The 16825-nt window shown below is 40.4% G+C and overlaps 1 protein-coding gene across 4 annotated transcripts in view; it reads left to right on the top strand.

The window, feature by feature from the left end:
* Nucleotides 1-14284, top strand: part of UXS1 (UDP-glucuronate decarboxylase 1) — a 74554-nt gene extending 60270 nt beyond the window's left edge. For 2 of the 4 annotated variants that reach the window (XM_086610510.1, XM_086610502.1), the window contains exons 10-15: nt 1325-1444; nt 5944-5987; nt 7225-7285; nt 8721-8778; nt 11254-11357; nt 13482-14284. In XM_086610510.1, the coding sequence (XP_086466636.1) occupies nt 1325-1444; nt 5944-5987; nt 7225-7285; nt 8721-8778; nt 11254-11357; nt 13482-13613 (519 nt within the window). In that variant the 3' untranslated portion in view covers nt 13614-14284. The remainder of the gene's footprint in view (nt 1-1324; nt 1445-5943; nt 5988-7224; nt 7286-8720; nt 8779-11253; nt 11358-13481) is intronic. The other 2 variants (XM_086610524.1, XM_086610518.1) reach the window with 1 other exon arrangement.
* Nucleotides 14285-16825: the final 2541 nt, after the last annotated feature.

Raw genomic sequence — 16825 nt, 5'->3', positions numbered from 1 at the left:
AGAGAGAAGATCAGATTTTCCTGCAAGTTTCTCTTGTACAGGAAGCCACATTTATTTCCAAGAAAAATGTGTTTCCAAGTCTCTCCTGAGTGAAGTGTGTGCAAGCTGCAGCCTTCAGCTTCAGATGTACCACAATACTGTTCTTCCACACACACTCTTGTCTTCCAAGAAAACGGCAAGCATTGGTCTAAGCTTTAGTAACAGGCATTGAAAATACAAGATGTTCTGTGTATCCTCTGAAGGAGTAAATGAATGTTTGCTGCTCCAGAATGTTGTGGTTGTGACTTCAGTTGAATTAGCAACGCAAAGTTTGCTTCAGGTGAAAGTGTTGCCTGTGACTGATACAAGGATGGCTTTTTCTGGAAGCGGGGGAAGGACCTGGGAGTTTGAGGAGGATGCATAGGCCTGGGCTGAAGTTGACACCTTCCTCTCTGCCTTGTGGCTGTCACTCTGACATGGTAGCATCTATCCATTTACAGCGTACCACGCTGCTCTGAACTCTTCAGGAGCCAAGTGCATGCTTCAGCTCACAAAGGCCAAACATCCTTCTTGTAGGCTTTGTCATGAACTGAGGCTTGTCCAAATAAGTAAGTGTCAAAAACCAGAAAATACTTAGAGAGAGAGATTACTTCAGTCTGCAGTGCCCCAGTGTTAAAATGTTTTGTCCAGACAGTTTCCAGTTTCACATAATAGTTGCATTTTGCTTTGAAGATTTGCAAAATATCCTGCAGAAAGGACTTCTGGGAATGATATAAATGTTTCTTGGGAAAAACTAAGCCACTGAAGAGACCTGGATTGTAATGCATGCGTTTACACAGCCTAATAAGTAGCAGGGAGCTAAGAAACATTGTGGCGGTGCTTACAAAGCCACTTACTTTATGGCATTGGTGAAGATACTTACCTGAAGTGTCCAACTTTTCTTAGAAGTGCTACCTTGGTACTATATCTGGTCATGAGACTTCACTTAAGTTCAAAAAATGTATATAAATCCTAGGTGATGGTCGATGGAAGCGTACTACTGAAAAATCTTAAAGTTCTTGTTTGAAGAAAATGCGTGCACTGAAATCATTAGCTGTTCCAGCACTGATTTAGAATTTGCATTACAAATGCTGAGAGCTAGTATAAATTACCTTGATGTATGCACTACAGTTTCCAGTAGCATTAAGGAGAGGTTAGAAGTATTTAATAGTGAGAAAAAAATGTTTGCTAAAGCTGTAAGAGGGATTCTTAAGAAAGCTTTTGGACAAGGGAGAGTTAATTTGCACTTTTTGGAAGAAAGATACTCTTATTAAGGCAGTAACAATTCTTTTTTCTTTGCCTACAGGAAGGAGTTGAAGTGAGGGTTGCCAGAATATTCAATACGTTTGGTCCTCGAATGCATATGAACGATGGTAGAGTTGTCAGTAATTTTATTCTACAAGCTCTCCAGGGAGAACCGCTAACAGTAAGTAATGTCCTCTCAGTGATGCAGAAAGTCATTCATCTTTATAGCCTATCCTCGTGTGCTATGGAAGAGGCTAGATTTTAGAAACACTGAGCTTTCCCCCCTTCTGAAAAATCAAGTCTTTCAGTACGTCAGGCTCAAGTGTATTGAATTATACATGCAAAGATGTGCCCTGTTGATGGTATTGATGTTCCTCTACCAGACAGAAACAAGGCTACCAGTTGCGATCTGAGAAAGTGTTTTACTCATCCTGAACTTGAATCTCTGTCTGTCACAACTCTTCTATGGGAACACGGCATGACAATGTTTACAGAATCATGTTTTGGTACTTCTTCCTGTCAACGAATTTCCTCTGAACCAGGTTTGAAAGTTAGGCATCTAAATGTCTTTTTGCAAGCTTGGAGATCAACCTGAATTTTCCTTGTGTAACATAACGTTAAAGGCCTTCAGGCTACGTCACTGTTAGTAAATAAAGTAGGCCAGGACTGTTTTTTCTTGGCATTGACAAACTGGTGTGTCATGGCCCACATCTATACAGCTAAATTTTCCTGCCGAAACAAGTTGCCACATGCAGACTGTTTGCTGTGAATGGTCCTTGACTCTTGATAATGCTTAAGCGATGTCACAGCATTGTCTAGGAGAGCAAGAGCTGGCACAGGCCAGTACTCTGCCAAAGATGCTGCTGGTAATTTAGCAATACAGACAGTGTCTGACCCATGCCCTGATCCTGTTTAGTTTACTGTTATAAAACAGTGAGGATATGTAAAGTAAACGAGGAGACATCCTGAAACAGGCAGAAGTAGTTTGAAATCTGAGATGAGTTGTGAGCTCATGGAAACATTTACAGTTTATGTGACATACAACAGAAATTTCATCTAAATATTTGATAATACTGCCTAAATTACAAGAGTGAAGTTCCAGGAAACCACTCAAAGGCTTCTGCTTAATAACTAAAAATGTTGCTCAGTACCTCCGTGGGGCAGCTATCTTGAGAATGAGACAGCATTCCTTCTATTGGAGACTGTAAAATGGAGTTCAGCCAGGAATTCCTCTAGGGAGGAGCAGATAATCCAAGGAGGAAGAGGATGAAAGTTTTGTGGCAACTCCCACTACTGTGGTTCTTGTAGAGCAAAATCTGAAACTGGACAAAGCATTGAAGAGTCTGAACCAGGGAACAAGTCCTGCCCATGCGAGATAAAGCTTGGTGTCCTGTGATAGATCTCCTCTATCTTTAATCTTTTTAAAATAATATTCTGAAACACGGCTACCGCTGCAAAACTTGGATAGTAGACACTACCCTACTGACTGGGTGAAATCTAGAACTCTTTATAAAAATTTTTTTTAAAGTTCAAGTTGTGTATAGTCTGCAAAGCAGTGGACATCAACTGACTTAAGTACACTGATAATTTTTGAAAGATTGGTCTTCTCTGGAGGTCAGCATTTGCTTACTTGCTATTTATTGGTGATCGTTAACTTAGGCAATCTGTTACTATTTTTTATTGTCATCATTGATGCATCTTGGCTGCTCTTTGTTTCTAACCATTGCTAAATTTCTGGTTTAGGCCTGTGGTTATTTCAGAGTAACAATCCTGTAGTGGTTTGAATGCCGTGTTCACTGCATCTCATAAAGATTTGCTTTTTCCCCAGAGATGTGCTTTTTTCTACAAAGCACTGTCAGTGCTCGGAGTACGGTAGCAATTGTGTGATGCTGACTGTGACTTAATGGCAAGTGTTTACTAGGACATATCATATTTAATGTGTCGTATAATTCAGCACTAAGACTGCAGATGTCGGCGCTTAGTCTTGAGTAGCTGACAAAACCAGTGAGCCCAGATTGCCTTGTCTCTACTGATAGGAGTCTCTGCACAACCACATAGGTTCAGCACTTTTTTTCCTTTCAAAACATAAAAAACCCCAAAACCAAACAACATTCAAATTCCTGCAGAAAGAGTTTCATTTTCTTACCCAGGCTGGTTCTGTTTGTTGCAAGACGATAAGCGAACAGAAGCAGTCAAGAAGATGGAGCATCTTGCTTTGAGACTTTTTTTGAGACTTTTGATGCTTGTATTAAAATATGAATGTAATCATATATTGGTTTGTCAGTATTGTTTGTTCCCAGGATGGCATCCTGGGACATGAAGTTTCAAGTTTGTTCTCCTAGTGCATATAATGAGTGAGCTGTTGCTGTATTTGGCCTTTCAAACATTTTTTTTTTAAATTATACTTAATTTCTCAAGTATTATTGGAAGTAGTCTTGTGATCTTGTGATGCTCCAGCAGGGGGATTCCTGCTCCGGCAGGGGGATTGGACTAGATGATCCTTTGAGATTCCTTCCAATCCCTAACATTCTGTGATCTTTTATAACTAGAACAGAGTGAAAACGCTAACTGGAAGTTTTGTGAAGACTTACTAAATGTGAAACAGTTAGCTTGTTTTAGAACATGCAATCCATGGCATATTTCACAGCATCAATAGGAGAAGTCTTGAGTCAGTGCTGTTCTATGGGAGAGAATATTGAAAGCTTTTTATTTATTTATTTTTTGTAAGTGCCATGCTGTCAAGGCTTTGTCAAGAACATTAATGGAGGACATTTTGTCCAACATCGCTGTTCTGTAGGGAGTAACTGTCTGACACTGAGAATTACTGGATATGAGGAGAGAACCAAAGGGAGAGTTGTTTAGCTGATCAGGTGAAATAAAATTAATAATCAGCAAGAAGCAGTAGTAATTGAGACCCAAAAAAATTTCAGCCTTGCATCATCACAGAATTTGGCTGACAGGAATACCTAGTGTTGACCTTTTTAGAGACTGAATGTGTTCAATCTCTTGGTTCAAAATAGTTGTTCAAATGGAGTAAATAATCTCCTGAGAAAACAACCTCTTTAATTTGAAGAAAGTATAGTGTATGCAGACATGACCATTTTTGCTTTGTATTGTTGTAAAGGAAAGATTTATTAAGAGAAGTTGGGAGGTATTGAGAGAAATTGAGAGGAGGAATCTGCATTATCTTTTCCAGCCACTGTCTGCAAGTACGAAAGGTAGCCACAGGGATGACTTTGCAGAAATCATGCACAAATTACTTAGTTATGTAAAACTTACCCCACAAGCTAAAAGAAGACAAGCAGGAAGCTCTTTCCATATATAAAATGGTCTTCCTGTTTGTTTTGAGAGGCCATCAGGCTGTCAGCATGCTCTCCTGGTGCATTCCTCTCCGAATGAGTTATTGGGTAAACTCTTAAACTTTTGATCTTACCCAGTGCCTACTGAAATGTGAACTCTTTTGGTTCTGAATCTGCCTCAGAGAGCAGCAGGCTTATCCGGTGACAGATGATGGCATGTAGGGCCTGTTGCAATAGGACAGGGCTAATGATTTTAAATTAAAAGAGGGAAGATTCAGACTAGATTTAAGGAAGAAATTTTTTATGATGAAAGTGATGAAACACTGGAACAGGTTGCCCAGAGAGGCAGTGGGCAGAGACCCATCCCTGGAAACATTCAAGGTCAGGTTGGATGGGGCTCTGAGGAACCTGATCTAGTTGAAGATGTCCCTGCTCACTGCAGGGCGGTTGGACTAGATGGCCTTTAAAGGTCCCTTCCAACCCAAACTATTCTATGATTCTATGTATACCAATTGTATTGTCTTTCGTGTCCCCTAGGAAAACCAGCATGCTTTCTGTTCTGTCCTTCCAAAAAGCTTTTATATTGTAGCAGGTTGTTGGTAAGATGTGTGTGTCCCCACTTCAGTGTTTTCCCAACTTAACTATGCCTGCTGATAACTTGCAAAATTTAAGTATTCATGTTATAGGGATTTTAGTACTGCACACAATTAAACTGTGAAAAAAATGGATGTTCTCTGATACCATTATGTACACTTTAGGTATGGTTTAGTATCTGTTTTGAACTTAAACAACTTGCTTGCTCCAAAATCCTAGCCTGTAGAAATTGTTCTTCTTCCCATTATACCAGATAGTAATATTTAGAGAGTGATAGGATAATTTAATTTTTTTCTGATTCCTTTAAACACTTACAGTGCTATTTTTCTTGACAATTTTTTTAAAGATCACTATATTTGAAGCTGTCTGTTGTTAACGAGCAAATAAAAATTGCTCATCAGAACCACATCTTAGTATTCTAAGGTTTGCTTTAAATATTTGGTGCTCTTTTCTGGCTGAGTGCATGCTGCAGCCTCTTTCAGTGTTCCAGGAGAGGACAAAGCATTGCTCTGTCCTACATCCCTGAGAATGTTTCCTTCCTCTAGAGTTCTGGTTAACAAAATGTTTCAGAGTATGTTTACTGGAGATACATCCAAGAGGAAAAAGACCTTCAAAGAACTGATTCTTTGCCAAACACTCTCCAAGCGAATCTTTTTCCATTCCTGCAGCACTGAGCTAGTGTCTCAGGTGTTTCTCCTTGGGACGTTTTTCTAGAATAGTGAGGAAAAGTTAATTGGACTGAGGAAGACTTTTATATTTAGCTTTTCTAATTTTTATCTGGTTTTAGGTCTACGGACCTGGAACTCAGACGAGAGCTTTCCAGTATGTCAGGTAAGCCTTGTTTGTGCTGTCTGATGTTTACTTCACTTGGTTGTTCATTGAGCTTGGCCAGCTTCATCTGCACGTGCTTTTTAGTCAAAGAAATGATGTTCATCCTTAGGCCAGCTTTACTTTCAGAAGAGAGACAGTGAAGTTTTTTAAAATACCAAAAGCAAAACATTAGTCTATTTAGAACTCTGAATTAAAATATTAACGTGTTCTTCCCTTCAAGAGACAGCAAGTTAACCACTAAGAAAGTTTTTAATGCCACTTTAAGTCTGAGCAGTTTGTCAGTCCGTGCGTTTTAATGCAACACTGCCGCCTTGTGCCTTTGGGGCTGCGGTGGTCAGCGCTTGTGCTGTACGGGACTGCCTCTGTCTCCTTCTGGGGGAAGGAGCCAGCTGAGGGGTATAGTTGTAGGTAATATTTGCAGTGTAAGCAAGACCAGAATGTACTTTCACTATGAAAAAGTGAATCTGTTCCTCAGAGTCTTTCATTCTGTCATGCTAGCTGAACTTCTGTGCCAGGCTTCTGGGTAGTTTTAACCATTCTTCACTTGGAAACGTCCTTTCCCTCAGCTGAAAGTACTAAGAGTGGTGATAGACATTACAGAAACTTCATCAGTTCAAAGTAGCCAATCCTTTCCTGATTATAAGTCATAATGAAAGGGATCTGGATTTGTATGTCCAGGGGCAAGCTGCAAAGTTTGTTGCTGATAATTTAAAATAACTTGGGGTTATTTTGCTGGGGGACAGTAACACTCAAATACTGTTTTTTAGCAAACTTGGTTTAAGAATTTCTGAAAGCAAGAGGACAATTCAAACAACAAATTGCAGAGCAGGTGGTGGTGTCATGTGCCTCTGAATTACGACTTGCTCTATTCTGTTTGAAATGTGTTGAAAATGAGCCTCTAAATATCCTTGGGTACTGGAGGGAAGAGGAAGTATTAATTGTTTTTTGGTAACTTGATCTTTTTTATATTCTTTCATATGCTTAGATGAGCTATAGCCAGTGTATGCCGAAGATAATCGCCCTTTTGAACTAACCTCCCGCTCAGTATATCTTACATGAGGGACTGTGAAACAAACAGCCAAGAAAACACTGAAGTATGCACTGTAAATCTGATTTCAGCATTCCTCAGGTGCCTGATCTGCTTTACTGAAGCTCTGAGGAGGCAGCTCTTTTTTAGTCAAGGATATTATTTATAGGGAAGTGGAAATTGCCTCAATCTGTTCTTCCCTTTTTATAGTGATCTTGTGAATGGGTTGGTGGCGTTGATGAACAGCAATGTCAGCAGTCCTGTCAACTTGGTGAGTATGAGAGCTCCACTCTACTGTGTTTACTGTGTGGTGCCAACATCACCTCTGTTTTTCTCCTCGTCACTGATGCTGATTTGTAGAAGAAATAAATGGAGCAAAAAAGCTCTTTCCATTATTGGAAATGTATTCTTTCATGTATTTTCTTTATAAACAAGAAGAGTAAGCCCCTAGATGTTGGGATCTTGTAGTTCCAAGAACAGGATAAATTTTCTAGAGTTTTTTCATTTGTTTTAGCAAAAAGATTTATGTAATTAGAATATGGAAAAAAATCCAAACAAAGTATGAGCCGAGAGGGACAAGCAAAATACACCAAGAAAATGATTGAAGCCTGGATTGAATGGAAAAAAAGCACTGAAGGAATGCTTAGCTCTGAGTAATTACAAATCACTTCATACTAGCCGTGATTAAAGAAAAATGGGATTGTTTGATTCTATAATTTTCTAATATTGATTAAGGATCCTTAGAACTTAACTTCTCTAATAAGATTTTTGTTCTGTCACCTTATTCTCAGCAGTAGATATGAGAATAGAAAAAGGATACTTATGCCAAATCATTTCTGTGTATGCCAACTTTTGCCAAATCAGATATTCAACTCTACAGGGCAGTTGTTCACTAGGTTTTCCTTTTTTACTGTGGTTATGAATTAATTTCTATGTTTCTATCCAAATGCTGATATTTTTAAACCCCATCACATGTTCTGTCTCCAGAAAACTCAATGTTTAAATCTGTATGTAGCTATATGTTCAGCTTTAGCTTAAACAAGATATAGCAAAGAGTGTTGCAACAAGGAAGGCTAGGGATGGAGGGAATTGAGTATGATGAAGGTGAGCTAATGCTAACAATAAGCTTTCAGCATTTTGTTCTGAAGTGTTGGCCAGGAGTTGATGTGCAAGTTGGTTAAACAAAAAGATAGTTAAGAAATATTGTATAGGAAAGCAAGTAGCCCTTATACATATTGATATGTAAGCTGTAGTAAATGCAATTGTTTGCAGCTAAGTTACTTTGTTTTCCTAACTTTGGATGAACTGAGAATTTAGCATGCTACCTACTACATTATATCGTCTGTCCTCAACTCAGCAATGTCCTTGAATCCAGATTTCAAAGTGATGATGTCGTTATGTGAGCTGCCAAACAGCATATGCCTTTTCTGTGACTGAGGTGTATTTGCCCGTTCCTCACAGACTGATTTTTTTGGGCGCACCCCTACATACATTGAATTACCAAAGCAAATGTAACGGAGGGCAACTTTTCTAATGAGCATGGAGCTTGTCAAAGTTACAATTTTTCTCATCCAAGTAGAAATAAGGCATAGTGTTTAGCTTTTTCAGAGTTTAACATGACCCTTTTAGAATCGTCTCATGTCAGAAAGCTACCATGTTGTAAGGTGTTCAATGGTTGTTGTAATGAATATCCCTTCTATTTCTAGGGAAACCCAGAAGAGCACACTATCCTAGAATTTGCCCAGTTAATTAAAAAACTTGTTGGTGAGTATGATAAGTAATTCTTAGTAAAGCTTATGAAGTACTTACTGTCATTAGCTGATTATTACTTGATTAGTGGGTGTAATATATGGATAATTTAATTGATCTTTGGATTTCTGAATAACTTTATCAAAGGCATTTAATTGTATCCTGATCGTATAATTAAATATTAATAAGATAATCCAAATCCTCTCAATTGTATGTAAAATATTGCACAAACAGTAGAATGAATACATTCTCTCTGTGTATCTGTGCAGTCTATACCCTCTATTTTGTGTAATGTTTGTGCATTTTTTAGCTTGCTTTGTCACAAGGACATACATAAATGAAACGTAAAACACATGAATGAAAACGTCTTGCATAACATCTTAGCTGAAATGTGAATACTTCAGCAAGGTCATTCTTCACAATTAGGCAGGCTTTTCTCCTTCAGCTGCCATTAACAACCTCAATACTGTGGTGACAGTCTTTCTCTACTTTTCACTGACCTACCAGTGACTCTTGCAAGGGCTGCCAGCACCTCCCTTGTATGTGACTGGGAAGAAATCACTGTGGCTTTCTCCTCATTCTTGCTCTGATACCTGTAGCAAATCAGAGCTCTCAAGAATGGAAGCAAATCGCTGTGCTTAGTCTTCTAGTGTGGCTTCCTAACGAGATGAAGCATCCTGATGCCACTAGCCAAGGATTTTTAGTCTGTAGATTCCAGAAGTGCTTCTGAGGGACCTGAAAAAGACGAGTTCGAACATACAGTACAGAAGCTGATGCATGTGAGATTTCTAATAGAGAACTATCCCCTCTGGAAAACTACTGTAGAATCCACAGATCAGGGAAGGAAATTGAAAATCACAGCGCCAAACCCTTCATGCACATAGAATAATTGTTACCTCAGTTTGTTTGTTCACAAACAACTTGATCCGTTTCAGTCCACCCAGAGAGATGTTTTAGTTTTACATCCATAAAAACCCACGTTAACATGGCATGTAAACTGTTTGCTACATTTGGTTAGTGAAATTGTCCTGTTTCTGTGTATTGTCATGTGGAAAGACAAGTACTATGTTGTCTATTTAAATCAGACTGGAGAGTATGGGCAAAGAGGAAGTAAAGTCCTTTTACAATGCAGAAGTGCTAACAGAATTACAGAATGGTTGAGGTTGGAAGGGACATCTGGAGGTCATCTGGTCCAACCCTTCTGCTCAAGCAAGGCTCCCTACAGCCAGCAGTGACCCAGGACCGTGTCCAGACTGCTTTTGAGTATCTCCAAGGATGGAGACTCCACAGCCTCTCTGGACAACCTGTGCCAGTACGCAGTCACCCTCACAGTAAAATAACATTTCCTAATGTTCAGAGGTACTTCCTGTGTTTCAGACCATTGCCTCTGGTCCTGTCACTGGGCACCACTGAAAAGAGCCTGGCTCCTTCTTCTTTACTCCCCCCATCAGGTATTTATATACACGGATAAAATCCCCCTGAGCCCTCTCTTCTCCAAGCTGAACAGTCCCAGCTCTCTCAGCCTCTCCTCAGGGCAGATGCTCCAGTCCTGTCATCATCTCTGTGGCCCTTTGTTGGACTCTATCCAGTGTGTCCATGTCTCTCTTGTACTGAGGAGTCCAGAACTGGACCCAGCACTCCAGATGTATCTCACCAGTGCTGAGTAGAGGGGAAAGATCATCTCCCTCGACTTACTGGCAGCACTTCTCTTACTGCAGCCCAGGATACCATTCACCTTCTTTGTGGCAAGAGCACATTGCTGGCTGATATTCAACTTGTCCACCAGGACCCTCAGGTCCTTTCCTGCTGCTTTCCAGCTGGTTGGCCCCCAGCCTATACTGGTGCCTGGTGTTGGTTGTTCTTCCTCAGGTGCAGGACTTTGTGCTTCTCTTTGTTGAACTTCATGAGGTTCCTGTCAGCCCCTTTCTCCAGTCCCCTTTCCTGAGGTCACTCTGGATGGCAGCAGAGCCCTTTGGTGCATCAGCAACTCAGTATTGACCCCTGGGGCACGCCACTAGTTACCAGACTCCAACTAGGCTTCGTGCTGCTGATCACCACCCTCTGGGCCCAGCCGTGCAGCCAGTTTTCAATCCACCTGACTGTCTGCTCATCCAGCCCTCAATAAGGATGTTATGGGAGACAGTGTCAAACGCCTCACTGAAGTCCAGGTAGATGATATCCACTGCTCTGCCCTTGGCTACTGAGGCAAGCGTTCCGTCATAGAAGGTTATTAGTCTGGTCAAACATAACTTCCTTTTTGTGAATCCATGCTGAAATCTTTGTGAAGTGCTTTGTGAATCCATGTTGCTGTGGGACAGCTGGTTCACCCAGCTGTTGCATGCAGTGCAGCTGTGACTATGGAAATCGTTTCAATGCTAGAATTATGAAGCAGAAAGCTGCAGAAAGACCTGATGCTCCAGTAGCTAGGAAAGGTGTAAATGCAAAGCATAGTGACTTGCAGATGATAATGCACAGTCTCTTGTTTAATAGGCAGCGAGAGTGAAATCCAGTTTCTCTCAGAAGCACAGGATGACCCTCAGAAACGAAAACCTGACATCAGAAAAGCCAAGTTGTTGCTTGGCTGGGAACCTGTGGTATGTACAGCTGTATTACTGTTGTTGTGTGCAAAAACACAGGGAGGCAGAGCGGGATGGGGGAGGACCACACGATAAAGATACGTTTCAGTTATCAGGACATCTGCTTAACACAGTCCCCAGGACACTTGTTTAAAAGACTGTCTCTTGTGTGTTGTCCTAGCTCATGATTCATGAACTGCTGGGTAGGATTGTATGGCCTGTATCATGCAGAAGAGCAGATGAGTTATTAGCATTTGTAATAGACTTAGGTAGAAAAAAAAATTGTTAGAGTAGGCATTTTAACTGTTCACGTGCATGTTATGAAGTGTCTACCTTTCTGTAAGCCCAATGAATCCTTTGAAACATGTGGTACATAGTTGTGGGAGCTAATGAGTTTGCTTTTGTTGCTGCAATCTTCATTCCTTTTTTGCTGTTGGTAACATGCACTATGGAAGGAAAATTTGCTTTTATTTAATTGAAATATTTTTAGAAAATCTTCAGAGTAAGATTATTTTTAAGATTATCTGTAGCATCGCTGTAACAAAAAAAAAGTTTATTTGGATTAATAGGGAGGAACATGAGCACCGGAAAAAATGTTCTGGGTTTTAGGGTTTGTTTAAAGAGAAGTATGTGAAACTCAGGCAAAACAGAAGCTAGCCAGGGAGAGATGACACATTTTTATTTTGATGGACTAAAGTAAACCAGAATAAGAAGCCCTTATTTTGGACTACAGGTATCATACATAGAGGTGTTTGGGGCTTGTTCTGTGTCAATAAGCTTGAAACATGCTCAGGGTTAGTCTAACATTTCACCACCTGCAATAATGTCTGTCGACCTCTAAAGCTTAGTTACCAGCTGAGGTGTTGGCAAGATTGTGGTTGTTCTGCACAGCTAATATGCAAGAAATGCAAAATGCCCATGGTTGCTGTTTTTTCCTTTCACAACCTTTTTGTTGAAGTTAACTGTGCAAGTGTATAACCAGGCATAGCTGATGATAAAGTCTACTTAATCCCCAGAAAGGGTGTGACTGACTTAGCCAGCCCCCCATTCTAGCTGGCACAGTGGTTTGTAGGCTTTTTTAGATTTGCAGACAAAAGTCTTTCCAGAAAACATGTGAACCTATCTAGTAAATGTAATAGAAAAAGGTCACTTCAAACCCTTCTGAAAGGATTCACGGAGGCACTGTATATTAATAGGCTATACCTGAAAGCACAAGGACGATGGCAAGTGTTACAATCACAAAAGGTTTAAAATGGTTAACTTTTATAATTCTGACCTTCTGTGTTTGGCACGGTCAGTACCAAAACTTACTCTGAAGCAGCGGTACAGTGTTGGTACACCAAGGCAAGCAGGTTTTGTGCTGCTGTTTTGTCCTCCGGTATTTATCGATGATGATATCAGCAAGCATGTCAGAGCATACGGCTCCCGAGAAGAGTGGGTAGTATTTCTTTTGTTCCTGTCTACAAATCTTAGTGTTTAAATACAGGCATAGAATATGAAGAATTACAATTATTTGTGTAGGATTTGAGAATATCAAATGAGATGCTGGATGATAATTTCTATCCCTTTTTCTGTGTATCAATGGAGCGCTGAAAAAATAAAAACTAAGAAAAACCTCACCACCTTTATACCTTTCTGTGGTATATACCATTCTGTGAGATTCTGGGCAACCTGATGTAGTGGAGGGTTTCCCTGCCCATGGCAGGGGGGTTGGAACTAGATGATATTTGAGGTCCCTTCCAACCCTAACCATTCTATGATTCTGCAAGAGGATCTTTAATCGTTAAAAACAGAAGGGGCTTAAATTTCTGTGTGCTTATCTCTTTCAATGTATTATGAATTGAAAGTAGAATTATGTAAGTCTGTTTTGCCACAAAACAGACCAATCATAACCATCTGATGAGACTTAAATTTGTTGAATTTTTTTTACTTACTACATCAGAAAATATATCTGATGTTTAAAAGCTAACATGCATTAGCAGTGCAGAGATACAACCAGTATGTGGTGCTGTTAATACTTATATTGGCTAAGAATTAGGCTTCCTAGCAGTCTTTTGATAGCTGTATTAAAAAAGATACTGTTGTGAAAAGAGCTGATGTGAACTCAGAATGATATGATTCTCTCCTCACTTTTGGGAACAGGTCCCATTGGAAGAAGGTTTGAATAAAGCAATTCATTACTTCCGTAAAGAACTTGAGTATCAGGCAAACAATCAGTATATTCCCAAACCAAAACCTGCAAGGATGAAAAAAGGAAGAACAAGACATAACTGAAGACTGTTAGTTGGGACAGGAAATTCCCTGCTTGACATTTGACGGATGTAATTTTTTTTTCTTCTTGGTTTTTTTTTTTTTTGAGAGAGAGAGACTTTGAAACAGGTATCATGAAGAACAAACTGGAATTTCATTCTGAAGCTTGCTTTAAAGAAGTGGATGTGCCTAAAAATAACAAACAAATATTCCCCTTCCCCTGCAAATCTTGCCTTGCACTTTTTAAATCTGTCTTTTTATGTAAAATAGAGTAGAAGCATCTTTTAGTATCTTCAAGTTTTATATCTTGCTGTGAGATCATTTTGTTGTGACTGTCCTTGACAGTTTTATTTACTGGTTTCTTTGTGAAGCTGAAGATAAACACAAATGGAATGGAAAATGCCAATTTATTTATAAAATGGGTACTATATAAAATATGAGAAGTTCTACTATGCATAAGAAAAAAGCTAGTCGTATTGTCAGGTGAAAGACACTGACATCTAAGTATAAAGGAGTTTAAAAAAATTCTGTATGAGAGCTTTATGTATTCTTTAAAGGAGAGATTTTTTCAAAGGTTTAGTTTTAGTTGTACACTTGAATTTGAGATATTTTCATTGATTACCATGGATAAGGATATTTTGAATCACTACTGTGTTGTGCGTACTCTGGGAATAAAGTTAATGTATTATTGATTACAGTGGTTGAATATGCTATTTTAATAAAATATTGAAACTTCTGTTTACTAGTTTCAAGTTTTCTAGTGGGCACTTCTCTGGCATTATACATCTGTGCATTTGTATATTAATTAGAAGTTAACAGTCTGTAAATAATTGGCTCAAAGTTAGTAACTTTGGACTTTCCTTGCTCATCTCTTAATAGATACATAGGAAGGGCCGCAGGATGTCTGTCGAAATAGATTGGACAAAACCATCATGATTTATTCCAATTCAGGTAGTTCATATGATGCAAGAGTATTAGATTTTCTTTAAACCGTAGAGCCTAACTTCAGCCTCCCTAATGGAGGAAATGTTTCTCTTTTAAGCAGTTATTGAATGGCCAGTAAATGCCTTCAACTTTGATAGCTATGCCTGTCATCTTAGCCAAAAAAAAACCCCAACAACCAACCAAAAAAATCCAATTCCCCTTATTTTTAATAGCCCTGCCTTTATTTTTAATACCTAAGACTGGAGATCTAAGAGGAGAGATTGACAGGGAGTTTTTAAAAGATACTTTGGCTTAGTGCCACTCAAAATTGAAAGTCCTAAATGTCATCAAGCAAAGTGACTTGACTTTATCTCATTAAAGCTTGATGTTTTTGCTTCATTAGCTTTTGAGTATCTTTAGGTTGATGGTCAAAGGAGGAGTTACCTGTAGCAATGACTTGACACCCGGACCCAGCGAGGACTCTGGGAGCAGTGTGGTGTTTAGGCCCCCTTGTCTGAGCATGCCAGCCACCAGAGCCTCCTGGTGCTTGCAAGGCTTGGGTCCCATCCAGTCCGTCTGGTAAAGTTCCCCAGGACTCCAGCAATGATGGGGCTGCCGTGTTCATTTGTGTGCCCTGCCTGGACCAGGTCTGCAGTGATCCTTTTAAGACCAAGTGGTTTCTTCCATGCTCACACGTGCAGGTTTTCTTCCAGTGGAAATCTGCCGTGCAACAAAGATGTGGAGCCAGGGAGCATTTTCCTGTCTGGACTCAGAGGTAGAATTTAGGTATTGCACATTGCTTCCCATCTTCTCACAGCCGAGCAGCTTGAGGTCTGCTTTTTGTTTGAAGCCGTTTTCTAGGTACTTGGTCTGGGCATTTATTCCATATTAAGTTTCCCGAAAAGCACGCCATGGTGTGTGCTCCCAATGTGCCTGTAACCTGCCATGACTGATACACTCACAAAGCACAGCCTCTCCCTCTACTCAAAACCACAGCTGGATGTATGTGAAAGTAGTGCCCGCTGCTTTAATAGTTTTGTGGTGAGGGCTGTTAATCAGGTGGTTTTAACCCTTAAGCTGTAGATTAAATCTGGGGGAAGGTGCACTTTCTCCTTATACTTACTCCTCATGCAAATTGTGCCATTGGATGCCAAAGCATCTAGGAAGAGGTGGTGCGCGAGTGTGCAACCCTAGTCCAGCATTTAGGGCAGCCATTGAGAATAAATGGGAGCTGTGGGTACCGGCTCTTACTTCCAGGGCTATTTTTCATTTAATTCAATGACTTCAGTGCAAAAGACAAACTGTACTGGAACAAGCATGCTTCTGGAGACTAGCATAAAATGTGCGTTTTCCTAAAAAAAAAATCCCTCAGGAAGCCTGAACGTTTGGATACTACAGATAAAAATTTAAAAGCTTTTTAGGTTACTTCACAGAGCCTGACCTCCTTCTTCAAAGGAGCAAATCGGAGAGAGGGCAAGTGGCTGGTATGGATACAACCCATCTGTGAGGATGTCGCATGCCTCCCACTGGGCCTGAGGGACAGACTATTGATCTGCTACTTTCCTTTTACTGTTTCTGGCCTTTGTTTCAGAGGTTCCTGGTTCAGTCGCCGTATTCTTTCTAAATAATGTCTTCCAGAAACAGCAGCTGAGGCAGCTCTTGCCCTTTGTGTTTGAAGACGGTGACTGGCCTTCTGGCTGATTCGGAAGGCGTGAATGGTGGGTGTTAAAGCAGAGTCTGCGGGTGCTTAAGACTGAAAGCCTGGGGTGGTTTCATGTTTGGTCTGGTCTGAACTGAGCCTTGGAGAAGGCAGAAGAGGGTTTGCTTGTTGGTGCTGTCGGCTCCCCCCTGGGGTTACACATCTCGGAAGGAGAAAGGCAGCATCAAGTTTGCAGGGAACCACAGGTGAGAAACAGCTGCTGCCTCTCCAGAAGAGCCACTTTTGGTGGAGGGTGGTGGAAGACAGTAGTGAAAGCTTGGAAACATAGGACTCGGGAGTAAATGAAGCCAAGCCATGTTCTCATTCCCATGCCTGAACACAACATACTGTAATTTTTTTTTTCAGGAAATTTGAGAATTTGGATTTTTGGCTGTCACTTGGTCAGGCAGACAAGGTAAAACTGACGTGATTAGGCTTGAGGTGCCTATTTAGTCCAGTGGTCTGCATGAACGAGCAGCTCAACGTTAGATGCAAGTCCTCCTCTCTCAGTAGGCAGTGCAGCAGGGACCTGCAGTGAACTGGCCAGCTTGGTGCTGGCGAGTGAGATCAGCCTTCTAGAAGGAGAGGTTTACAAGGCATCCACTGCTGTGGA

Source organism: Tauraco erythrolophus, chromosome 1 (genome assembly GCF_009769465.1).
Source record: "Tauraco erythrolophus isolate bTauEry1 chromosome 1, bTauEry1.pri, whole genome shotgun sequence".
NCBI classification, from domain to species: Eukaryota; Metazoa; Chordata; class Aves; order Musophagiformes; family Musophagidae; genus Tauraco; species Tauraco erythrolophus.
The sequence above is the reverse complement of the archived record's forward strand: the minus strand, read 5'-3'. Positions and strand labels throughout refer to the sequence as shown.